Here is a 27302-nt window from a genome sequence, read left to right as displayed (position 1 = left end):
ATTTGAACACTGTTCTGCAGTCCTCCTTTATCTTATTTGTAAAACTGCTATGATGAATGCAAATCAATTTAAACCATTCAATGAAATAGATTTTAAACTAAATGACACTTGAGAGAAATTGTTGAACAGTAAAAGCAACACGTTCCTTTTTTTTGCATCCAACAGAAATACAGTGCTTTGTTAGGGCTTACACTCCTTTGAATATTGTCTTAATCAATCTGAGATTTATTTATTTAAGCATTTTATTTAAAGTTCTTCTAAAGCAAGAACATAGTTACGGGGCAGACGTCCTATTTCCTACAATCCTAAAACTCAACGCCGAGAAGACAGAAGTCCTCGTCCTTGGAACCGCCCAGTCAGCATGAGACAACACCTGGTGGGCCACCTCCCTCGGAAGTCCACCTACCCCCTCACACCATGCCAAAAACCTCGGCATTGTACTCGATTCATCACTCACCATGAACCGACAGGTCAACGCCGTCACTTCCAGCTGCTTCAACACCCTCCGCATCCTTCGAAAGACCTTCAGATGGATCCCCCCGGAGTCAAGGAAGACAGTCACCCACTCACTCATCACCAAGGGACACATTCTTGTACATAAACAAACCATGGCATTTTGCTTTTTCCATGTGTGCTGCACAAGGCAGCACACATGGAAAAAGCAAAAACGAGGAGAAATAATGCATTTCTCCTCATTTCGCCAAATTAAGACCAGGATTTTCTTGGTGTTAATTTTGGTGCTGCCTCCTATGTATGCCACCCTTGTACATAGGGGGCAGCATCAAATACAATGGGTGTTGCGATGGAACGCCCACTGCAACACCCACTGCACGCCCCTTTCACACTAAACATAGCGCGAAAGGGTGCCTTATTTACAAGGTAGCGTTAAACCACGTTAAGTGGCTTAACGCTGCCTTGTACATAAGGCAAGGCCCCTATTGCCACGAGAATATCACAAAAAGTGATGTTCCCATGGCGATATGGGCTTGTTCATATGCCCCTCTGTACCTTCAAAGAAGCGGGCATCACAACGGCCCTTCTGAACGCACTGAAAGTTTGCAAGCTGCCAAAATGTTTCATGCGGGCGCTAAGAAAACTAAACTCCCAAATCAGTGGTTTTTTTTTCAGAATAAACTACTAATGTCCCAGACACCCTATGAGTTTTCTCTTAGGGTGTAGGGGTCATTTTTTCTGCCAAGAAAAAAGGTACATCAAACCTTCCACTCTAAATAGGAGGGACGGTCTGATGCACTTACACCAAGAACCCCAAGCTTTTCCATCCATCAGCGTGAGGGTTCTGCCGACAGAGCCAGTGGAGACACTGCAACATGAGAGTCCAGCCTATTGCAAATAGAGCAGATGGATTGTAAGTTTGGTGGACAGGGTACTCTGCTATATTTGTGGTGGAGTACTCTCACCTCTAAACTCTAACTAACCCCCTAGGTGAGTTTGTCAGTGTAACCACATAGTGTCAGATTTTGATCAGGTGTCAATGCGAGAACTGGGCTAATGTGATCCTGTATGATAACTAATTCTAGTCCCTCAGCTGGACTTGTGCTTTTATCTATGGTGTTATCTATGATATATTTCTCTTGGCATTAATAAGTACTTGGATATTTTTGACATGCATGTCTTTGATATTATGATGGGGAACTTCTTACATCTTGCTCTCTTTAGCTCTCTATTACATATGTGTGTATTTTCCCGATGTGATGCTAACCTTTTTGCATTTTAAATTGGGGAAACCTTCCAGTTTCCAAAGCCTTAAGCCCATGTGTCATAACAGTAGTTGTGTATGCTGTTTGATGATGCAAAGAGGCTTGTTTGGAGAATGCTGAATTCTAACTGTCCAGCAACAAAATTTAACAGTTAAAAGGGGAAAAGCTTGAGAGAAATCTGAGAATAGTTCATGCAGTAAAAGTTACTTTATGAGACTGAGGATGAGAATGTAGGGGAACTGACATGAGGTAGGTCACCTATAAATGTGCTGGAGAATGCATATAGGTCTTGATACTTAGTACTGAGAGATGATCTCTTAATGTTCTGGATTACATTCACTATTATGAAGAAGACTCACCTGCACAATTATTTTTTCAGAGTTTTTTAAAGAGTTCAGTTGACTCACTTCAAGTAAGGTGCCAAGACAAACATAACCATAACTCAATAGGCTCTGAACACATCTTCTGATGTCTTCATTACTACCACATCGGGGACTTTTTGTTCAATATCGAGAGAAACACATTGTAGTAAAGGACAGAGACACCGCTGAGGCAAAGGCACCGTAATTTTAGGATAAGTGTAATGACGCTACAGTGTAATTAAAATATTGTTTCAGAATATTATTGGCCTATGGCAAAGACCCATAAACATAATATTTTATGAGGAATTCTTAAACACTGGACATATCACAACTCAGAAGAGGTGGTAAGTATTTGGAGTTTGTCTACAGACCAAATAAATGTTTCCATATCTGGATTGACAGAAATGGTACAACAATCAAATACACAATAAGACTAAATGGAGCTGATAAACAGATAAGTTAGTTTGTAGAAGGTGTACATTAAATTAAAGGAACAATTAATTCACTGTAGGACTGAACTAAATTAGAAAATAAATATTTTACATACACTTGCACAAATAAGGAAAGACGAAGTAAGCTGAAAATCTAGTCACAAGCCAATTAAACCCCTTATAAATGCCTCAGCAGACGTAGACAACTCAATTAATATTTCTCTTGCGTGTTTCCTTGCAAGGTGGTGTAATGTGAGCCCTAGTATGGAACAAAATAAGAGAGTGTGAAGTAAAACTGCAAGAAACAAAGTGAAATAACTCCTAGAACCTTTCAACATACATCAGCACAAATATTTTATAACTTTACTGGGAGGGGTGATTAGTTAATGCACAATACGGGAATTTTTAAAACATTCTAACAAATGTTCTGTAATTTAAGATCTAGAAAACAAATCCTAAATATCTGAAAAAAGAAGCACTTTTTATGGCAGCGCTTGAAAGTAGTTAACTTATTAAACACGGATTTGTGAAGAAGAGTCAAGAAGCTACAAAACAATGTTATTGTTCTAAAATATCAGTGCTAAATATGGGCAGAGTTCCAGCGGACCTGATCTATCGTCAGTTTTAAACTAAGACTATATTGTCCTGTTTGACATACTAATACATGAAGGAGTATATGTATGGAATAGTGGTGCAGTGCAGTGCAGCAAGTCACCTTTCTGCGCTGCACTGCGTCACTGGGAAAGGGCAGAAATGCACCGCATTTAAGGCATACAGCGCATTCCTGACTTTTCCCCCTGTACTTGCACCCTTTTATCAACCTAGCAACAACGCAGGCACCCAACTTGCACCATGGTGCAAGGGTGCCTGCATTACATGCAGGATTTATTTTGTGCAGGAAGGGATATCTTCCTGTACAAAAACAATCCTGAGCGGCATTTTCTCTTTCTATGTGTGCTACAGCATACAACATACATAGAAAGAGAAAGTACTGAGGAGAAATAAAGATTTATATCCTTGTTACTCCGCTCCTGTGGAGGCAAATATTTTTGGCACATTCCCAGGTGCACAAGGTCTTGTAAATCTGGGAATGCGTCAGAAACCAGGGGAGTTGTGCGGAAACTAGGCCTGGGCGAAGCACTACGCTACGCTCGCGTAGTTTGCGAAGTTCGCGCTACTTCGCACTACGCGAACTGCACGTAGCACAGTGCGAACACGCGTAGCGTAGTGTTGCGTAGTGCTGCGGTCATTTTTTGCTTGCTCGCAGTCCTCAACGTCAAGTTGGCGACCGCGAGCAAGCAAAATGACATCCCGGCGAGACTTTTTCCTTGTTCGCGATCAGCAACATCAAGTTGGCGATCGCGAGCATGGAAAATAAACCTCCCGGCGAGATTCCCAACGCGAGGAGGTCAGGTTTCTCATTGCGAAGGGTCGCGTATGCTCGCGACCGCTCGCGATGAGAAACTACCAGTTCGCGTTGAGAAAGCTGCCGCTCGAGTAAAAATCTACTCGAGCAGCAGAAAACTACAGCTCGCACTGTGCAAGATGCCATTTTCAATGATTGCACAGTGCCGGTTGCTTGTCCGCACTGTGCAATCATTGAAAACAACATCTTGCACAGTGCGAACATGTTACTACGCAGTTCGCGAAGTGCTACGCGTAGCTCGCGTAGTGCGAACTTCACTTTGCGTAGCTTCGCGAAGTGCTACTTCGCGAACTACGCCCACCCTTAGCGGAAACACTCTTGCAATGACCAAGGAATGTCTACCCAGGGGAGTGTAACGCATCACATCTAATTGTAATGCTTTGCGTTAATACAGATTTTTGGAGCCACTCAAAGGTACGCAATGTGGCTTTAAGTGGCTTAAAAAAATCTGACTTAAGGTTTGCGTCACTGTTGCACCACATTGCGTGTTGTTAGGGTGATGAGAATCGGCTCATAAATATGGCCCGAAAAATGTATAATAATTCTGGAACAGGGCTGTTCATAAATTGAGAAGTGGCTCCATGTCTCACTAGGAGATGTTTATGTATGCAGGATCTCATCTTTAAGTGGCAGGATACAAACTAGCACAATTTTAAGATCTGCATCAGTTTTTGCAGACTTTCACAAAACCCCAAAAAGATAGTCAGCACCGTTGACAACTTTGAATAACCGAAAAATGTTCTAGTGACACCTAGGGGCATATTTAGGAGAAAATGTCGGAGGGCCAGATTCACAGAACTAACTTAAGACAAAATCTTAAACTTACTACCATTTAGGTATTCATAGAAGGCACTTACTCATTTCGGTATTCACAGAAATTAGGAGTCCTAACTTTAGGACTCCTAAATGCCTTCTGTGAATACCGAAAGTCTCATCAGAGCCTTGCACGAAGAATAGAAGCAGGCCGTGAGACTCTTCAGTCCCGGTCAACCATACGAAGAACATTAAAGACAATTTATGAAGCAGTATTGAGGCTGCATAGGCTTTCTAACGATGATCATAGCTTCTGTGGTCATTTGAGGTTGGACCCAAATTTCAGTCTAACGAAGAAGGCTGGGCCCTGTATTAATTATTTTTAAACGAGTGATTCAAAGATTATTGACACCCTCGGAGACCCTAGAAAAGGGAGGAGATTGCGTCCCCCTACACAGAGCAATACAGGCAAGGGATACTCTGTGTTTAGAAGTTTCTACTGCTAAAGGAGAGATATCCAAGTCTCCGATCTACCCTAAAGAAGATTCAACTTTTTGGGAGATTTACTATAAGTATTTTGTTAGCCTGAAAAAGGTGAGGAATCATTGGATACCACCGAAACGCGTCGCTCTTTCTTTGTAGACCTATGGAAATAAACTTAAACAACGATCTGCCCCAATAAAGGAATTTTGGGCGCATGAAGGCATTGGCACTATCTTGGACTTGAGCAGAAGAAGAAGACTAAATGCTTAATGTATAGCAATTTATGAACATTACCATCTTGGTTCATATATTCTGCAGTGCCCATAATATATCGTTGTCTATCTATTTTCCCAAGGATCTGTAGGTTCTCCCTTTTTGGTCATGTGGATAAGATATTTGTAACAATTTTATGACATTTATAAATAAAAAATATATCATATATATTTCCTTTATATTATATTTTCGGACTCTATTTGTGTGCGAGCATTTAGTTCAATTTGAGTGAATGTGAGTGATTTAATGTATGCTATATAAAGAGACCCAAGGGAATCTTTTTCATTTGATATAGTATCTCTTGTTGGTGTCCTGTCCCTCTTGGTGCAGTGGGACCCCTCTCTTTTATTTTTTGACTTTTACAAAACCCCAAAAAGATAGTCAGCACCGCTGACAACTTTGAATAACCGAAAAATGCTCTAGTGACACCTAGGGGCATATTTAGGAGAAAATGTCGGAGGGCCCGATTCACAGAACTAACTTAAGACAAAATCTTAAACTTACTACCATTTAGGTATTCATAGAAGGCACTTACTCATTTCAGTATTCACAGAAATTAGGAGTCCTAACTTTAGGACACCTAAATGCCTTCTGCGAATACCGAAAGTCTTAAAATTGGGATGTTTCTCAGTTTAGGAGTAGTAAAGTTAGGACTCCTAACTTTAGGACTCCTAAATGCCTTCTGTGAATACCAAAAGTCTTAAAGTTAGGATTTTTCTCAGTTTAGGAGTGGTAAAGTTAGGACTCCTAACTTTAGGACTCCTAAACTGAGAAAAATCCTAACTTTAAGACTTTCGGTATTCATAGAAGGCATTTAGGAGTCCTAAAGTTAGGACTCCTAACTTCTGTGAACACTGAAATGAGTAAGTGCCTTCGGTGAATACCAAAATGGTAGTAAGTTTAGGATTTTTTCCTAAATTAGTTCTGTGAATCGGGCTCGGAGAGCGGAGCTGCACCAAATTTGGCAGCACCATGCTCTAACATTTTCAAAATGTAGACAAGCACTGCATTCACAAGAATACGGTGTACCACTGTGTTTTCCCTAGTGCCGCATTCTGCAGGACACATAGAAAGAGCAAAGTGCCATTAACGATTGTTTATGTGGAGGAAGGGACGTCTTCTTGCACATAAACAATCATTAATTGCATTTTGCTCTTTCTATGTGTCCTGCAGAAAGCAGCACACATAGAAAAAGCAAAAACAAGGAGAAATGAAAGTATTTCTCCTTGTTTCACCTTTCTAAAGCCTGCTGTTGCATGACGTTAGTTGTTGGCGCTGCCTCAGATTTACACTTCTTTGCAAATCTGTGCAACGTCTAAAGCAATGGGTGTTGTAGTGGAACTCCCACAGCAACACCTTTTGCACTCCCCTTTCACGCTAAGTGACACATGTAAAGTGGCCTTATTTACAAGGTGGCGTTAAACCACAAAAAGTGGCTGAACACTGCTTTGTAAGTATGGAGAAGGGCATATTGCCACCTGAACGTCGCTAAAAGTGACGTTCTGGTGGCGATAGCCTCTTGTAAATATGCCCCTTAGATTTTGCTCTGGAGCAAATGATAAGAAATATACATAGGATACAGGATGCAGAAATTCAAGACAATATATTCAAATTATACCTTAGATAGATGGACTGCATGTTACTAATCATTAATTCTGTAATGTTTTATTGGCAAAAGTGAAAGTGGCCTCTTTTATAAATGAAGTATGGCACAGAAAATGTGCATTAGGATGTTGGTTGCTCTTTATTCGTACATCAAGCTCCAAATTATCTTTAAATTCAGAGATTTCAAACTTTAAATATTATTCTTTGCAGTTGATGAATGCCTAGCCCATTACAAGATTAACTAGAAACTTGTGTTATGACTACACCACGGTCACAACTATTAAAAAAAACAAACAGAATATGACTCAAAATCTGGAGAACTTCTATTTAAGCACTGTCATTGTTTTCTTTTTTTTTTTTTTTGCAATTTATAATGTGCGCAGCTACCCCCAGGAGTGTCTCGAACCAAGCTTAAAGAGGTTGGTCGGGTGGAAATTAAAATTGCACAAAGTGCCAGGACTTTGTTTAAATACTGAACAGCAATGAGTTACTAAGAGAGCGTAGCTCCAACAGGAGTTGGTTCACTGCTTAAGGGCCCAGAAATGTTAGTGATCTACCTCCAGAGCTTTTACGCTGGTACTTTGGAACCAAAGCTAGAAGTTTGTTGGCAGATCGTAAATGTCTAGCCGGGTTATAGAACCTGAATCTGACTGTAAGGTATTCGGGACCCATCTGATCCAATGCTTCATGTACCAATGTTAGAGCCTTACATTCAATTCTCTCCCTAATGGGTAACCAATGACGTTTCCGCAAATGTGGGCTAATGTGTTGTCTTTTTGGCACATTTAGCAGTAGGCGAGCTGCCGCATTCTGGATCAACTGCAATTTATCCATTAGGTATTCCGGTACACCCCGTTATATAGCATTACCCTAATCTCAAAATTCCAAAACATATACCCAAAAGGTTATTCCCAGGTTTATTTGAGCTAGTCCTTTTAAAGGCCAGGAGGAAAAACATCATCTGGTCAAATAGTTGGCCAAAAATTAGGTGGAAAAGTCCCAAAGAAGAGTATTTCTGTTTTTCTTTCATTACATTTAAGTTGAGCTTTGGCTAACCAGTAGAAAGCTGTGGTAAGGCAGATTTTAATTTGAGTGCTGTTTGGCTCAGATCCCTTACTCCAGGAGCAAAGCAATTGAGTGTTGTCTGCATAGGATAACACCTTTGCTCCCAATTCTCCAGCTAGGAATGCCAAGGGTGTAAGAGATAAGTTGAAAAGTGTTGGACTTACCTTGGGGAACACCCATGTCCATTTTTTTACTTGAGCTAGCCATGCAGGGCGGAATCCAAACTTGCTGGCTTCTTTCTGCTAAAAATTATGTTAGCCTGTCCAAAGCATCCCTGTCACTCCAATATCCTGGAGGTGATCAAGCAGCAGTGTATGGGGCATGGAATCAGGGCCGCTGACAGGTCCAGTATGACCAGTACGGCCGCTACCCCCATCTAGGGTTCCTTTGATGTATTCCGAAACCTCTACCAATGGAGTTTCTGTACTGTAGCATTCCTCTTAGCCTCTCAAATATTAACATTACTGGACCCAGCAGAGAACAATTACTCTATTAGCCTATTGAGGTCACCATCTTAAATTTAATGAGACCAGTAATGGAAGTTTTTGACCCCATCAGTATGTGGTACTTCTGTGGCTGTTGTCTTTCACTTGGAAATTACATATATATTTTCAAGGGAAATGGGGACTAACCTGGGAAATTGGGATGGGAATTGTTGATTCCCTTGGTTATTACTTATTCCCCAGCAAGTAATACTGAGTAACTCAACACCCCAGCGTTTCCAACGCCCATGATATCAGCAGCTCTGGTTAGAGTGGTGGCAGGGGGTGGAAGGTTTGTTATAGGGCATAACTTTCAGGAGACGTCTGTGATTGCCTTCACACTGCTCTGTAAATGGATCCATAGGATAGGGTCAAATGTAGCCCTCTTGTAGAACATGACAGACTTGAATTGTTATTATATTCATTATTATCACTGCAAAAATCCAAACTTTGGTTGAAGAATGTCGATCCAATATTAACAATGTGACTAAATATATTGAATGGTGACACATTAAAAACAATTTCTTGATAATATAGTGTTCTGTAGTGAGAATTGCAAAATCATTGCTTCGGTGGGAATAATGCCAGGATGTGTTGGGGCGGAATTGCCAAAGTGCAGCTGGCACTGGCAAGTGACATACATTCCCACCCATAACATTGAGCTGGGGTGTCAATGGACAGATTTAAATTCATTTTATAGTTCTTCTTAAACTTCAATTGTGACTCTTCAGTTGGTCAACAGACATGAGGAAAAGCAGAAACTATTTAATACCAGAAAGAAAACACCATGGCATAGGTGTGGGTGGGGGCCAAGGGTAAGCAAATAACTAAACATGGTTAGAAAGACAAAGAAGACTCTTTGAGAGACAAATGTAATGAAAGAGTGAAGAAGAATGCAAAGAAGGACAGAAAGGCAAATGAAGTAAGAGCAAGAAAGAAAGGAGAAAGAAGAATGCAAAGACGTAAGTAAAGGTAGGGGGCAAAAACAAAGCAGGGAAGTCGGTTGTAAGGAACAAAATAAAAATGGAGCGATGGAAGGAAAACTGAAATATGACGACAGGGAGAAGGAAGGAAGGCAGCATTCCTTGGGGAAACAAAACCTGTGTACTTTCATAGGAAAAGGACGGCATACTTCGCTCACACACTCACACATTGGAAGCCATACCTTTTAAGGGGGGTGGTAATTTATAGTTCTGGCTACTCCCTTGTTTCCCCATGCTAAGTAGCAATAGTTTGCCCTTTTCAAGCCTACAAACCAATAATTTAGCACAGGTGGTTAAGTGGATAATGCACATCAGTTTTAAGACTGAGCCCTCCTTGTAAAGTTTTAAGTGCATTACTGTAAGGTCCCAAATGACCTGTTCTAATGGATTATATTATACATTACATGTCAATGCAAACCTAAATATATTTCTTATATATATTTTGTAACAATCTGTGTAAAAATCTCTGATTCATATGATGTTTGAAAGGTGCAATGGAAGTAAATGAAGGTAACTAATAAAATGTATTTCTTTTTTAGACAATACGGCAAAAATTCCCACTTCTCACCACAAGAAGGCTCGGGACAAGAGGCCATTCAAAGTAAGCATGTTGTGCTGTAAAAGCTTGTAGAAAAATACATGCCATGACTTTGGGTATATAAAAACAACATGAAAATGAAATGCTGTCCTGTTTGCGGTATCGCTACCCACAGCTTGTCTGGTGCAGACAGCATTGCTTGCAGTACTGCAAGGAGTGAGTTTAGCTCAGCCCCTTGACCTTAATTTGATGGCTTACTCAGCTAACTCTGTTCTTGCTCTTAGTAGTATTGCTTTCCTCACTGGTCTTGTGACTCTCTCTCAAAACTGGAGCATTTCCTATTTCCCCTCGCTCTTGAGTTGTATTCTTCCACTGCTGATGTCATGGAACTTTTTGTTTTACTTTTAACTTTCATGCAGCTCTCCAGGGGTGTGCTTGTCATGCTCGTTACTTCCTCTGTCCCTGTGCATAGAGAATGATCAACCAATCTCATCCTATTGCCCTCCCAGCCTTCCATAACCTCTCTCTTCCAACCCGGCCTTCAAGTGTTTGACACCAAAGACTGCTGGGGCTCTGTGTAATGCCTTCTTTCTCCTCTCCTAAGTTTTTGTCGGTCCCATTTACAAACTATCTCTCTCTCCCCTTTTAACTCCCTCCTCTTCCCCCCTCAGACTGCCTCTGCCCAACCATCCCTCTCCAAGCCTACATTGGATGTCACTATTGGCTTTGCCATCATGCCAGGTGTCTTTAAAATTGTGCCTGCACTGACTATAGCAATTGCTGGCCTTCTTAAAAGTGTATTTGCAATATTTACAAGATGACTGCCACGTTGCGGGTCACAGCATGGTACGATAAAACATGGTGGCTAATTTGAAAGTATGAAAAATAGGAACACGGGTTCCTTAGAAATCATTCACAACATTATGTTGTCATGTTGAACTATATTTATGGACCAAAAGGGTGAGTGGGGAAAATACCATTAATTAAACTGATTAGATAACACATCATGAAAACCAGCAGCTAATAGAGGAGGAATAATGCTAATGGATGATACAAACTATGACAATGAAGTGATGAGACAACTAAATGACATAAACATATGTTATGGATAGAGAATCATCCAACGGTGGAGCTCAAACACAGAACAACAATGACCACCAAATTGACATTGGAAAATGGATGGATCCCGATAAAGAATGTTAATTTTCAAATAAAACTAATCCTAGAACACCAGTATTTTATATACTTCCTAAAATACAAAAGGACACTAAAGGTCCTCGAGGATGCCCCATTATATCGGCCTGTGGATCACTTTTAGAACCCCAGGCGAAATACATTGATTTCTATTAAAAACCCTTCGTAGTGGAGACAGAGGCATTTATTAAGGTTTCAATGCACTTCATTGAGATATATGAATATAATACATTCGATCCCTCACATGAAATCTAGTAACCTTAGATATTGAGTCATTGTACTCAAACATCCCCCAAGATGAAGCATTGGCAGAGATGGGAGATACGTGAATAAAAGAACTCAACCACATATTGTACCTACTGAATTTTTATTAGAGCTGGCTACCCTTTTTCTCCAGAAGAATTTCTTTGTGTTTAAGAATGAACTATTCTTACAAACCAAAGGAGTAGCAATGGGCTGTGCCTTTGCCCCCGATATTGCGAATATTTTCTTGCTGTACTTTGAACAAAAATGGATTAATGGTGATATAAATATTTTTAAAGAATACACCACATCCTGGCATTGGTTTATTGATGATGTGTTCTTTATTTTGGAATGGTCCAGAAAATGTTCTTGCTGAATTTCAGGAATGGATAAATGGTAGCTCGGCCGACCTTAAATTTACCTTGACATATAGCAGAGAGAAAAATAATTTTCTTGATAGGTGGATTTTTAAGGAAGAGGATAGACTTTTGAGACATTTATACACTAAACCCACGGATAAAAATACTCTTCTGCATTTTGAAAGTAGTCACCCAAAAACACTCAAGGAAAAATTGCCATATGGGTAGTTTTTAAGAATTTGTAGAAACTGTTCCAGAAAAGAGGAGGGCACATATTATCAAGAACGGCGTTAAAATTATCGCCGCTTTAGCGGAGGAAACTGACGCTAAAGCGGCGATAATGGGCTTGATAATATGCCCTAGAGAATTCCAATAGAAGCCCATGTTCTGGTGTTTACACCAAGAGAAAGTTTACTCACTCCCAACGTTAAACAAGCAACTACAACATTGGCAAATAAAATAAAAAACTGTCAACTCGAATTTGAAACTGTTAAGTACTTTTAACATTCAAAAGCCTCTGTTTTCATTTAAAAATGATAAAAACCATTAGCAACATCTAGTGAAAGCAGAAGAAAAACAGATGAGATAATATTGCAACAAATGTTAAGACTTCCACCCGTAATTTGACATTTTAAATGCAGTAATTGCATGGCATGTAAATTTACTAAAAATAGTAAATGTTTAACAATCAATGGACAATTATTAGCAATAGAATGCCTTATTGAATTGCAATACGAGAAATGTGGTTTATCACATTATGGGCCAGATGTACGACCATTGATGTTTGTGACTAGCAAATTGCATTAAATTGAGAGTCGCAATTTTCTAGTCGCAAACATCAATGTACAACAGTGTCAGAGACAGTGTTTGCGATTCCCAATGGGGTCGCAAATAGCATGCCTCATGCATATTAACGAGGCTGTTGCAATTTGCAACCCCATTGGGATGTCTGGCACTCACAGGGATGGTGGCCTGCTTCGGTCAGCAGACCTCCATGTCTGGGACTGCTTTTAAATAAAGCAGTTTAAAAAAAATATGCAGCCCGTTTTTCTGAAAGGAAAACAGGATGCATTTAAAAAATAAAAATTTAACTTTTCATTTTTTAAGGGCAGGCAGTGGTCCCTGGGACCACTACCTGCCCTTAAAAAATGTTTGTGCATGCACTCCCAAAGGGGAAAGGGTCCCCTGGGGACCCCTTTCTGTATGCAAGTGCTAAACCACCCTTCTGAGAAGCGTAGTAAACTCTGAGTGTTTTGCGATCGCAATTGCGGTCACAAAACATTCTTACATAGCTTTTGGAGTCGCTATTAGGAAGTCGCTGATTCGTACATGGGCCATAGGTTTTTTGCATGCACAAACGGGTCTAATACTCATTTGCACATGCAAAGATCCGTTGTACATCTGGCCCCAAGTGTCCATGCCAAAAGACATAAATTGAGCAAAGTACTCAACCTGTAAAAAATATGATCTTACAACACAGATCTAGAATAAAATGTAGAACACAGGGAGCCCCATTAGTCTTGAATTATGATGCAACAGGACATACTGAGAAATACAAGGGCTCAATGAATTTGATGAGATATGTTCACTGATCACAGGCTAATGCATTGGCATGTATTGATTTGACAAGCTCTGCATTGGTAATAAGATAGAATGATAATATTTAGATGGTGACTGTAAGATCTGAAGAATAAATGCTCTTTGATGTAATGTTGATTTACCAGATGTAATAGAGGTTGTGCGTACAAAATACTGGAGAATCAATAATAAAAAATGATGAGGTTGTTGGAAATGATGGACAGATTGATTATTAGGATCTCTGTTAACAGACCCGTTAGGTCTGATTTCTGATTCTTTTTATTGTTTTATTTTTTGTTTTTTTTACAGTAAAATAATATAAAGGATGCAGCTGACAGCTGACACGTAACAGTGTCATTGACACCCGTAAATATGCAAACCCACGGTCTCTCACCCTTTAACTAGTGCTGGTATAACTCGTATTCAGAGCGAATACTTGAGTGACGTTCTAGTTTACTTTCTCAACGCGTGAACAGAAGATTAGGTTTCTGCATACAGGTGGATGGAGGTAGGCCTGGGCTAAAATTCCGTTCCGCTCGCGGAAATTGCGCTAATTTTACATTTTCATTTCGCGTTCCGCGGAGAGCGCGAAAATGTCAAAATTTCCGCAATCCGCATCTTACCGGAATTTTTTTTCTTGCTCGTGCTGTAAAAAAATACATTCTCGCATTTACCTGAGAAGTGGACACATGTCCCTTAAAAAGCAGCAGTATATAATAAGAAGTTAAGCATAAGAACAATTGTTACCTTATTGGATATATTGGTACACTATGGACTAATCATACAGAAAAATACATTGATTTAGTTCAAGGTAATTTTATTAAAAACACTTTTTGACAGTGCATGGATGCACAGGAATTGGAGTATAAGTGCATGGATATACACCCAATAGTGAGAGACGGTGCTTTCCTTAGAGATGTGATATGCATATATGGTTAATGAAATGAATTAATGGTGGTGGTCACAACGCAATGCAAATGCCGTACTTTGCACAAAAAGACACAAGGCGACTGGAGATACACAAATACGAGTCACATACTAATATGTAAGTCACTGTATGCAGAGGCTGTACGTAAAGGATGGATGGTCCATTTGGTGAAAATTGGGCACTGTAAATATTGTAGAAAAGCATGAATAACTTTTTTGAATATATTGGAGAACAAAACCCATAATAAAAGTGGGTGTTTTATTCTGTATTCTTTATTTAAGGTATCACTTGCCTTGTATTGTCCTGAGGAGGCCAGAAATGTAATAGGCCGAAACGCGTCAACTTTTTTTCTGCACAAGGAGCCTACACTAGAAGGGAAAACAATTCCAAAAAATCACAAAGCTATAGAGATCACTGATTAGGATTTGGACATGTATTGGGTGATAATGGTATACACTAGTGACTGTCCTTGAAAGACGGAACAAATATAGAAATAAAACAATTGGACTGTCTATTTTTCATTAAAGAAATATATGAGGAAAGAGTGCAAGTTTTCTAGATGTGCTATAATTTGCTTGTATTGTGAAATATGATAGAAATGGTTCATATTCTGTTACTAAATTAAATATGAATATGAACCAGTAATCACAGCTGTTCAGAATAGTTTCTTCCAGTAATACAACCAATAAAGTAATTAAGTCATGTACAACAATCCAACAGCTAATAAAATTCTGTTGTTGATAAATATTAGGTTGAATTTATCCCTTATGGGCCACATTTTTCTATTGTCTTTAGCTCAAGCCTAGGCCGCAGAGGGTAATTGGGCTGCCTCCCTTATTATATACAGTAGATAACACATCATAGCCATGATTTTATACACAATAAAAGGAATACAAGGAAGACGAATGAAGATTAACAGAGGTGGCTACTACTACTTGTAATCACTTTCTGGATGGTATATTTCTGAAGCCCCTCCTTCTGCAGGGCACCCATATGGAAGCTGAGCCCCAGTTTCATGACATCAACTGTCAATCATAGAGAATGGGACAATGTAATTCGGTGATGTTATTGGACTTCACAGTGTCAGCAGCAGGCTTTGTGCAATTTACATCTCAAACGGTCTTAAAAGCTCCCATTAACCACAAAATGTAGTTTTGTATATTGTCTAATAACACGTATAGATGCCATAGGATCACAGTGTAAAGATACTAATAGATGCATACATAACTGAACTGCTCACATATAGTCCACAAATGTGACCATCGTGTTTATTTCAATGGTGCTTTAAAAAGTGCAAAACATACCTTTTGCATTGTAAACATGCCTGGGATATGTTTCCACATGTTTATTACCTTACATTTGCACCTAACCTTACCAGTTCTTGAACTTTCTTTTCTGTCACAAAACTCTGACTCCACCTAAATGAGATAAAAACAAAAAGAACAGATGATGAACTTAATGCTGAACAAATCAAACATTCACCCCGGTCACAGATCTGGGTTTAATCTATTGTTTTTTTGCTCACCATGTCACCCAAGTTTGGACCCAGCTATATGAAAATCAGTCGTGACTCTGCTGCCCAGGAGAACAGTCCAGCCCCAACTGCCAAGTCAGGTCCTCCCTGGACTGAAAACAAGCATCCTGGGACCGGTTTCGGGATATCACCCCTCATCAGCCAGGCTAGCTTTAATCCAGTAGCACACTGAGCACGGGACCTATGTCTGGGCATACCCTTTTCACTTAGAGCAATAAAAACAAAAAGAAGATATGATGCACTGAAATATGTGTTTTTTTGCTCACCATGCCACCCCAGTTTGGACTCAGCCATATGCAAATCAATCTTCCCAGAAGAACAGTCTCTTTTACCAAGTACCAATCCAAGTCTCAGAAAACACTTTTCAGCTTGCAAAATCCTCTCATCTTCAAGGACATTCAGCAATGCAATTTGGAATTTAGGGCCAGATGTACGACCCTTTTTTGCGGTCGCAAATGGGAGATCGGCCCGTTTGGAACCGCAAAAAAGGTGTCTAGGCATGTACAAACACATTTTTGCGAGTCACTGACTCGCAAAATAGCGTTTGCCATGTACAATCGTTTTGCGACCGCATTTGCAACTTGACGCAATTTGCAAATCGCAAAATTGAATGTTCGTACATCTGGCCCTTATTTCAATAGTGAATCTCAATCTGTGCTGCGTTGTGTGACAAGAAGAGAGCAGAAATGCTCCATATTTAAACAGATACGGAGCATTTCCGATCTCTCCTTGCGCTGGTGGGCAGTGTGCTGCCTATCACCAACACAGGCATAGTGCAAGGGTTTCTACATTACGAGCAGGATTGTTTTTGTGCAGGAAGGCACATCTCATTTAAAGCATTTCACTCTTTCCATGTGTGATGCAGAATGCATCAGACATACAAAGAGGAAGTAACAGAGACACATAAATATATTTCTATTTGTTATGCCACACTTGGGAAGTAGTAGCATTTTGAGACAGTCCCAGGTTTGCTTATTTGAGTAATTCTGAGAATGTGCCAAAACCCATGAGTGGATGCATGTGAACACGTAGACTCCACCCATAAAATGCCTACCAGCTTGAAATGTAATGTAACATAGAGCAAGCCGTTACATTCTGTTACATTTCTTTGCAAACCATGCCAAGTTGGTGCAAATCGCCACTTGTAAGGCTTTGTAAATATTACTCAAGCCTTTCCTTTGTTCTTGCGCCTCCTTGAGTGACGTAAGGATATCGTAAAGGCTTGATAAATCTTAGGCCCTGTTGTTTATGTGAGCTACCTAGTTACTAAGCTAGGGGTTCTCTTCAAAAGCATTAAAGGAAATGGAAGAAAATGGAAATGTTTAGAGAAGAAGGAAACACTCAGGGGCATATTAGCAACACCGGCGATAAAATTATCGCCGTTTTAGCGGCAGGAAACTGCCGCTAAAACGACGATAATGGGCTTGCTAATATGCGTTATAGAATTCCAATCGAAGCCCAGGTTAGATGTGCAGGACATCTAACCTGGGGACATATTATCAAGCCAGGCGATAAAATTATCGCCGCTTTAGCGGCAGAAAACTGCCGCTAAAACTGCGATAATGGGCTTGATAATATGCTCTATGGAATTCCAATTGAAGCCCATGTTAGATGTCCTTCACATCTAACATGGGCTTCAATTGGAATTCCATGGAGCATATTATCAAGCACATTATCGCCGTTTTAGCGGCAGTTTTCTGCCGCTAAAGCGGCGATAATTTTATTGCCTGGCTTGATAAAATGCCCCTTTGTCTTCTATTGGAATTCTATAACGCATATTAGCAAGCCATTATCGCCGTTTTAGCGGCAGTTTCCTGCCACTAAAACGTCGATAATTATATCGCCGGTCTTGCTAATATGCCCCTCAATAACCAAAACTTTGGCTTTAAAAAACGAGATTTGTATCTGAACAAAGCAGTACCAGATGGGTTGATGCTTGGTGTCAGTAAGGGGTGGCTACCTCTTGTTATAGATATTTTTTAATGCTTTTTATATTAGTATATAAGTAATTATGTGCTGCATGGTGTACTTTGGTTCTCAACTTGTTGCATTTTGTTATGACAAACTCAAAATCAAATAAATATATTTTTAGAAAAATTACAATCTGTAAATAATTTAGAAAAATCAAGAAAAACTAAATATGTAAAAGGACACCAACATGATCAACATTAGATAAGAGGGCCGTTTTAAAGTAAAACGCCCCTAGAAAATACAAAGCTCCAATTAGACAGTAAAGTTCGCTGGTGACTGGTTGTAAAAGGGTGAAAGTCCACACCAGCAAGCACAGAGATGAAAGCATTTATAAGTAAAAACACTAAACGATATTGTGAAAAGGCCAGATATCACGGCAGGACAAGCACTCCCACTAACAAGAATCTGCTGGAGTTTCACACCACCCGCAGAACCTCACAAAGCATTTCCCAAGCTATTAAAAAGGAAATACAATTTTCTATACACAAGTCTATATAAAAGGTATGAGAATATATAGCATATACATATAACTCATGTAAGAAATTGGGTTGTAGGATGGTGGGGAGTGAAACCCTACTCAAGCAGCAACCAGAATCTTTGTCAGAGTAAAATCACAAGCAAACCCCAAATTAAACTGTGCTCAACCCTCTGGCTTAATTTAGAGGCAATGTGTAAAGTATTTATGCAGCAAGTCAAACAGCAATAATGTGAAAAACAGCGCAAGAAAAATCCCACACCAATGTCGATACTTTAGTATAATTTAATAAATAATTTAGGACCAAAACGACAAAAATCCATTCTCTAGAACCAGAGGTATGCAATTTTAAAGATTTAAGGGAAAATAGCATCAAAAAGCACGAAGCGCCAAGTGGGATTAACTGGTTGTTGTGAGAAGTTGGCCTGGTATATGCTGTCCCTAGTTAAAGTGGGCACCTTGCACCAGTCCAAACGACCCTTACGGTGATTAGATCAAAGATACCTTTATGAAAGCTATCCTAGTAATAGTTATGGAGAGAAGCCTTCAGGCTAAGTCTTGAAGGAATGTAAAGCAGCTTGTTTTACCAGATCACAACCTCCTGAGTAATCAAATGAAAGGAGAACCACACAAGTATTATATCAAATATATGTATTTATTACTAAACACTCTATACAAAGCACACAATACTTAATCAATAACGACAGTAAATAGCCCAATGCACAGCGGGCTCCAGGGGGAGACCGAACCATATACTAAACAAATGGTATAACAACAACAACTTCACCAGAGACAGTGCCTAGAGCAGGTAGAATCGCTAGGACACCAAGGAACCACCCAAAGGAGTGACACAGGGAGCCCACGGAGGACGGGTGCAGTGTGGGAACACAGACGCGAGCTCCGTACAACTCTAAGGGAAAGTCGCGGTTGGAAAATTACAGTTTAAGGACACTTCGGAGAGGACTTCAAGCAAACCCTTTGAAACATAGAAGGTTCTAAGGCCAGCACCCTTGTGAGTACCGAGGTACCCGTGTTACCTATCCCAGAGGAGCCGTGTCCATAGGGGTCAAGTGGTGTTAGAAACCCTCGTCGTTTTCAATGGCGTGATGCGAAGAAGTACTGCTGCAGGGAAGATGAAAAGTGTCCAGTGGAATCCAAGCCTGAATCTGAGGTGAGAAGAACATGAAAGCAGAGGGGACAGCGTCTGGGTAACTTCAGGGTAACCAGGGGCTCAATAGACGAATGCCCACCGATGTCAGGTGCTTCAGGTCTGAAGATAGGATGCTTGACTCTGCAGCCACGGGGACAAGGAGATGTCAACGATGACCAAAGTCCGGCAGTGAGCTGTCCTACAACGGATGTCGATGCTGAGGGGTCAGTGTCCAGATTGAACACCAACAAGCCTTGGCAAAGGCAAGCCACACGGGCAATGGAAACAGGTTACGGTGAGGACCAGCAAGGTCCTGGGGACTCTCCAAGCTATGGGGTGTCAGGGTACATCTGGAGCAACCATGGAAGCCCAAGCAAATTCAAAGTGACCCTTGCTAGGACCCACCGGCCAATGGACTAGGGATCTCGAAGGTACCTCAAGCTGAATCACAAAGCACCAGCCAACAGAGCACTCGTGGAGTGGAGGCCAGAGATCTTTGGTGGAAATACCGTTTGGAGACGGGACTACACGTAGTCCAAAGCACAGCCTCAGGGATTGCCAAAAAGCATATGCTGCTGCAAAAGTACACGGTGCACAGGGGTTTGGGTTGCACAGTCCCCACCAGGGATACTGGTCTCAAGATTGCTGAGAGAGCAGATCGACCTCAGGGACACTCGGGAACCCACCTCCTGTGTTACAAAAATCTTTGGAGTCCTCAGGAACTCGGGAGATGCAGATCGGTCAGATGCGTTTAGGTGCCTGCTGCTGCAGGGTAGTAACTCCTTTACTCCAAGGGATATTCATCTGTCGTCCAGCAAAGTGTAGACCGTCGAAGTACTTGGTTTCTGCTTGCAGAATTTAGTGCAGGTAAAATCCAAAGTCCTGTAGTCAGGTTTCCGACTTTATACCCAAAGAAGGATTAAACTAACTCTGGGGACCCTCCTAGGGGAGGGGTAGGACAGAGGGGTGGCTACACCCATGTCCTTTGTCCAGTTTCGTGCCAGAGCAGGAGCAAATGGCTCCTGCAACAGGTTTGAGCTGGACGATGCCTGGGGACACCAAATGTGCCCCCAGTCCAGGCTTTCTGGCACTCTAAGAGTGCACCCACCCAGCCCCAATACACTAAAGCCTGTCTGGGAGTTGGTCACACCACCCTGTGACAGGAAACCTATTGTCAGGCCTTCCTCTGCTCGAGCTTGGCTCAGCAGCACGAGGGAAGACTCGTGTCTGTGGCTGGCAGCATCCAGTTTGTGACGCCCAGGTCGAGAAAGCTAGTACTGCGTGTACCGGTGTTTCACATAAGTCCCTCTAGAAGGGTGGAATCATACCTCCCCCGCCAGTTACTGGTGGGGAGGTATGATTCCAAGGTGTTTGACACCAAACACGACATGTTTCTAAGCAGCCGTTTTACATTTAGCATTTACAGCGAGGTTATAACGCACTTAAATATACATGGTTGGCTGCATCATAGACAACCCCGGAAAATAGGTTCCGAAGGCTGCAGAGGGGCTCCGCTCATACAGGGGCACCCTCTCACATAAAACCCCGCACCCTGCCTTCAGGATTGATAAGGCCTGCCATAGGGGTGACTGATGGGTTTATATGTGTATTAATTTAAGTAAGGGGTGCATGCACCACCTTAAACAGGCTGCAGTAGCAGACCTGTGGTGTCATATTGAATGACCTCTCAGGCGTGGCACAATACATGCTTCAGCCCCTGGGAGGCCTCTGGGGTACCCATGCCCTGGGTACATGGTGTACCATATACTAGGGACTGATAAGGGTACCCCTGAATCCATTCTGGAGTGTACCTAAAGTACATGCAATCAATTTAAAGGAGAAAGCAGATAGGCTGGGGTCCTGAGTAGCAGGATCCCAGTCAGTCTAAGTCGAAAACAGTGATACATCAGCAAAAAGTGGGGGTAACCATAAGAGGCAGATCCTACTCTCCTACACAACCCCCCCAAACGTAGGGACATTAAACTAACCTTGACCAGTTGAGTCTTCGTGCTCTAAGTGGAAATATCTTGAGAGTCCATCTGCATTGGTATGGTTACTCCCAGGTCTATGTTCCACTGTATAGTCCATCCCCTGTAGGGAAATGGACCACCTCAAAAGTTTGGGGTTTTCACCCTTCATCTGTTTTAGTCATAAGAGGGGCTTATGGTCTGTCTGAACAATGAAGTGAGTGCCAAACAAGTATAGCCTCAGCTTCTTCAAGGCCCAAACCACAGCAAAGGCTTCCCTCTCAATAGCTGACCAACGTCTCTCTCTGGGGGTTAGTCTTCTGCTAATAAAAGCTACTGGCTGAACCTGACCCTCTTCATTCAGTTGTGATAACACAGCCCCTACCCCCAACTCAGATGCATCAGTTTGAACAATGAATTGTTTGGAACAGTCAGGACTTTGCAGAATGGGAGCAGTGCACATGGCCTGCTTCAGGTCATCAAATGCATTTTGACAGCTAACTGTCCACTGAACTTTCTTAGGCGTTCTTTAAGAAGTTAAATCATTCAAATGGGTCACTATGGATCCCTATCCCTTGACAAACCTCCTGTAATACCCAGTCAGGCCCAAGAAAGCTCTTACCTGAGTTTGGGTAGTTGGAGCAACCCAGTCCATGATGGTCTGGATTTTGCTCTGCAAAGGTTGAATCTGACCTCCACCCACAAGGTGGCCTAGATATACAACCCTACACTGCCCTATCTGGTACTTAGTAGCCTTGATAGTGAGGCCTGCATTTTGCAGAGCCCCTAAAACATTTCTCAGGTGGACCAGGTGATCCTCCCAGGTGGAGCTAAAGACAGCAATATCATCTAGATAAGCTGCACCATAGGCTTCCAGGCCTGTAAGGACTATGTTCACCAACCGTTGAAAAGTGGCAGGTGCAATCTTCAAGCCAAAGGGCATCACCACAAATTGGTAGTGCCCACTAGGGGTTGAGAATGCTGTTTTTAGCTTTGCATCCTCAGCTAATCTAATTTGCCAGTAGTCAGATGTCAGCTCAAATGTACTCAGAAACTTGGCTGAGGCCAAAGTATATATAAGTTTATTTGCCCTGGGTATTTGATAGGCATCAGTCCTAGTGACTGCATTGAGACCCCAGTAGTCAACACAGAACCTTATCTCTCTCTTACCACCCTGGGTGTGAGGTTTTGGTACCAAGACTACTGGACTAGCCCAAGGGCTATCTGAAGGCTCAATTACTCCCAGCTCCAACATTTTCTGGACTTCAGTTCTGATACAGTCCCTGACATGGTCAGGTTGCCTGTAAACCTCATTTTTAACAGGCAGACTGTCACCTGTGTCTACTTCATGATTGCACCAGGTAGTCTGACTTGGAGTCAGTGAAAACATATGTCTGAACTGATTCAGGACTTGCCTACAATCAGTTTGCTGCTGGTCAGTTAGGCTGCCTGCCAAGGCTACACCATCAACTGAACCATCATCAGGGTTATGTGAGAGCAGGTCAGGGAGTGGATCACTCTCTTCCTCCTGTCCCTCATCAGTGGCCATGAGCAAGCCAATGTCTGCCCTGTCAACATATGGTTTGAGCCTGTTCACATGGAGTACCCTATGGGGGTCCTGGGAGTTTCAAGATCCACCAGGTAGGTAACCTCTCCCTTCTGCTCACTGATTGTAGTGGGGCCACTCCACTTGTCTTGGAGGGCTGCTGGGGCCACAGGCTCCAACACCCATACTTTCTGTCCTGGCTGATAAACAGTCAAAACAGCCTTTTGGTCATGCCAGGCCTTTTGCAATTTCTTGCTAGCCTCAAGGTTTTTGGATGCCTTCTTCATGTACTCAGCCATCCTGGAGCGGAGACAAAGTACATAGTCCACAGTATCCTGTTTAGGGGGATGAGAGGTAACTCCCATCCCTCCTTCACTAGACATGAAGCACCCCTAACTGGATGTCCAAATAGAAGTTCAAAAGGGCTGTAACCAAGGGCCCCCTGTCCCCAAGAACTCTACCTGATCAGGTTCAAGTTTCTCAGAGACAGTTCCTTCTCCAGGACTAAGATCATCTCCCTCAAGAGACTGATCTGTATTCTGAGGCAGGGGGGATGACACTGCCTTACCCCTACTTCTCCTTTTCTTGGAAGGCACCTGGTCCATTATTCCAGGATCCAGGGCCAGTTCAGTGGAAGACATTTTTGCCTGTGACCTGGCAAACACATCTGCAGGGATGCCCAGCATTTCTGCATGTGTCCTGAGTTCCACTTCAGCCCATGCTGAAGTTTCAAACTTATTGCCCAATAAGCATTCTACAGGGATGTCTGCACTTACCACAACCTTCTTAGGGCCAGTTACCCCTCCCCAACTAAAATTCACAACTGTCAAGGAATGGCCTGTCCTGACATTGCTTGCATTGGTCACTTGGTACATCTCACAAAGTATGATCTGTTCAGGGTCTACAAGATCTTTTGTCACCATTGTGACACTTGCACCTGTGTCCCTGTATGCCATGGCCTCCTTACCATTGATCAAAGGCTGTTGTCTGTATTTGCCCAGATTACTGGGGCTGACAAATAAGGAGGCAATATCCATGCCTCCATCACAGACTAACACAGCCTGAGTTGGAATTCTGACTAGGCCAGAATCCATCTCAGATCCCAGGTTTAACCCTAAAAAACCCTTATTCTGTGTACCACCACTTTGAAATGAACTAGGGGGAACAGTTGCCTTAGGGGCAGTGGTGGCTGGAGTAGATTCCTTGGCCATTGGACAAGCAGCATCTTTTGTCCAATGGATCTTCTCTTTACAGCTATGACACCAAGGTTTCTTCTCGCCTTTACCCTTGTTGGATTGTGACCCCCCCCCATGAAGACTTTTGGGGCCCCTGTGAAGACTTCTGATCTTTACCCTTCTCCCCACCCTTATCTGAGGTTTTAGAATTTTGCTTCTTAGAGTCACCACCTTGGTTCTGAGCTTTCTGCTTCACCCTGGTTCTGACCCATTTGTCTGCCTTCATTCCCAATTCTTGGGGAGAGGTCAGATCAGAGTCCACCAGGTACTGATGCAACAAATGATTTGGGCAATTATTAAGGATCTGCTCCCTCATAATTAAATTGTACAATCCTCGAAAATCACACACCTTACTGCCAAGAAACCAAAATTCCAGAGCCTTAGTAGCACAATCTACAAAGTCAACCCAGTCCTGAGTCTGTGCATTCTGGGTATCTCTGAACTTAATCCTGTACTGTTCAGTGGTTAAGCCAACACCATCTATGAGAGCACTTTTTCAGACTGAGTAATTGTCAGCATCCTCTTCTCTTACAGTGAGGAGCTTATCTCTACCTTTGTCAGCAAAGAAGAGCCACAATATAGCTGCCCACTGCTCTTGATGGACTCTCTGTACTTTACAGGCGCTCTCTAGTGCAGTTATCCATTTGAGGATGTCATCCCCACTCTGATAGGGAGGGACTATCTTGTTCAGGTTCCTATGCTCATGAGAATACTCTATAGCTCTAGGGACATTGTTGCTGCCACCATGGGACTCTAGTCCCAATCTTCCGGTTGCTCTCTGGAGCTCTAGCGATTCCCTGTCTATGGCCAATTGCTCTCTTTTGAGCCTGAGCTTGATTCTATAAATCTCTAGAAATTGGCAATGCTTATTATAAGAGGGTTCCCTCATATTAGATATGGAAGTCCCTACAGGAGTACCTGAGTGATTAGATTCCAAAGAGGGTGATCTAGATCTCCTAGGGATACTCAGAACTCTCCCTGGTGGGGTAAAGAGAGGGCCACTGGGGCCCTCTCTTCCACCTAAAGGAGGACCTAAGTTGTCCAGGTTAGAATCATTTTGATTCGTCTGGTCAGGGTTTGAGGCCAGGTCACCACAGTGTTCACTGTCTGGCTTTTCCTCATTCCCTGCCCCACCCAACTTACCTACCTCATCAGACCCTGGGGCCTTTCTGAGGTCATCTAGAAGCAATATGTCTATGAGGCGTTGAGTGCTGGCACTTCTCCCGACGCCAGCTTCCTAGATGTGCACTTGTTTCTCAATTCTTGAAATGAGAGACTATCATACCTAGTTCCCAAAGAGCCGCTGGGTTCTTCTCTAGTAGACATACTAGTGTTATGTGGTTTAGGGACCTACCTAACCTAGTGGGAACTAAACTCCCTTGAGTTGGAGAAAGGGTGTGCTAGACCCTTGACTTACCCAACTCCAAGTTCAGTAGAACTTACTGTATTTTAAACTTGATGTATTATATGTACCTAATACTTTTAGTGGTTTTCAGTTAATCGCTCAATGAGATTTATCTGGTAAAACAATACCCAGCTTGAATCCCAACCGCTGAACCTTGTTAAAGTGGGCACCTTGCACCAGTCCAAACAACCCTTATGGTGATTAGGTTAAATATAACCTTTATGAAAGCTATCCTAGTGGTAGCTTTGGAGAGCAGCCTTCAGGCTAAGTCTTGAAGGAATGTAAAGCAGCTTGTTTTACCAGATCACAACCTCCTGAGTAATCAAATGAAAGGAGAACCACACAAGTGTTATATAACATATATGTAATTATTACTAAAAACTCTCTACTATTCTCTATATGAGATTAGAGTACAAAGCATACAATACTTAATCAATAGAACAACAGTAAATAGCAGAATACACGGCGGGCTCCAGGGGGAGACCGAACTATATACTAAACAAATGGTATAACAACAACGACTTCACTAGACACAGTGCCTAGAGCACGTAGAATCGCTAGGATCCCAAGAAAGCACCCAAAGGAGTGACACAGGAAGCCCACGGAGGGCGGGTGCAGTGTGGGAAAACAGACGCGACCTCGGTACAACTCTATGGGAAAGTCGCGGTTGGAAAATTACAGTTTAAGAACACTTCAGAGAGGACTTCAAGCAATCCCTTTGGAACATAGAATGTTTAAGGCCAGCACCCTTGTGAGTACTGAGGTACCCGTGTTACCTATCCCAGAGGAGCTGGGTGCATAGGGGTCAAGTGGTGTCGGAAACCCTCGTTGTTTTCAATGGCGTGATGCGAAGAAGTACTGCTGCCAGGAAGATGAAAAGTATCCGGTGGAATCCAAGCCTGGATCCGAGGTGAGAAGAACCTGAAAGCATAGAGGACAGAGTCTGAGTAACTTCAGGGTGACCAGGGGCTCGATAGACGAATGCCCACCGATGGGTGCTTCAGGTGTGAAGATAGGATGCTTGACTCTGCAGCCAAGGGGACCAGGAGACGTTGATGATGACCAAAGTCCAAAGGTGAGCTGTCCCACGAAGGATGTCGAGTGCTTTGGGGGGCAGTGTCCGGATTGAATACCAACAAGCCTTGGCAAAGTCAACCCACATGGCCAGAGGAAACAGGTTACGGTGAGGACCAGCAAGGTCCTGGGGTCTCTCCATGCTATGGGGAGTCAGGGCACATCTGGAGCAACCAGGGAAGCCCAAGGAAATTCAAAGTGACCCTTGTTAGGACCCACAGGCCAACAGACCAGGGATCACGAAGGGACCTTGAGCTGAATCACAAAGCTCCAGCCCACAGAGCACTCGTGGAATGGAGGCCAGCGATCTTCAGTGGAAATATCGCTCGGGGTCGGGACTACACGTAGTCTAAAGCACAGGCTCAGGGATTGCCAAAAAGCATATGCTGCTGCAAAAGTACACGGTGCTTAGGTGTTCGGGTTGCACGGTCTCCACGACGGATACTAGTCTCAGGATTACTGAGAGAGCAGATCGACCTCAGGGACACTCGGGAACCCACCTCCTGTGTTGCAGAAATCATCAG

General features: G+C 42.4%; 1 protein-coding gene across 1 annotated transcript in view; it reads left to right on the top strand.

Moving 5' to 3' along the window:
* The window catches only part of RFX6 (regulatory factor X6), a 432357-nt gene that overhangs the window by 55988 nt on the left and 349067 nt on the right, over positions 1 to 27302 (top strand). Inside the window, exon 4 of the mRNA XM_085609250.1 lies at positions 10121 to 10182. Within this exon, the coding sequence (XP_085465376.1) occupies positions 10121 to 10182 (62 nt within the window). The remainder of the gene's footprint in view (positions 1 to 10120; positions 10183 to 27302) is intronic.

This window comes from Triturus cristatus, chromosome 6 (assembly GCF_964204655.1).
Source record: "Triturus cristatus chromosome 6, aTriCri1.1, whole genome shotgun sequence".
NCBI classification, from domain to species: domain Eukaryota; kingdom Metazoa; phylum Chordata; class Amphibia; order Caudata; family Salamandridae; genus Triturus; species Triturus cristatus.
This window is presented reverse-complemented; position numbering and strand designations above follow the sequence as displayed.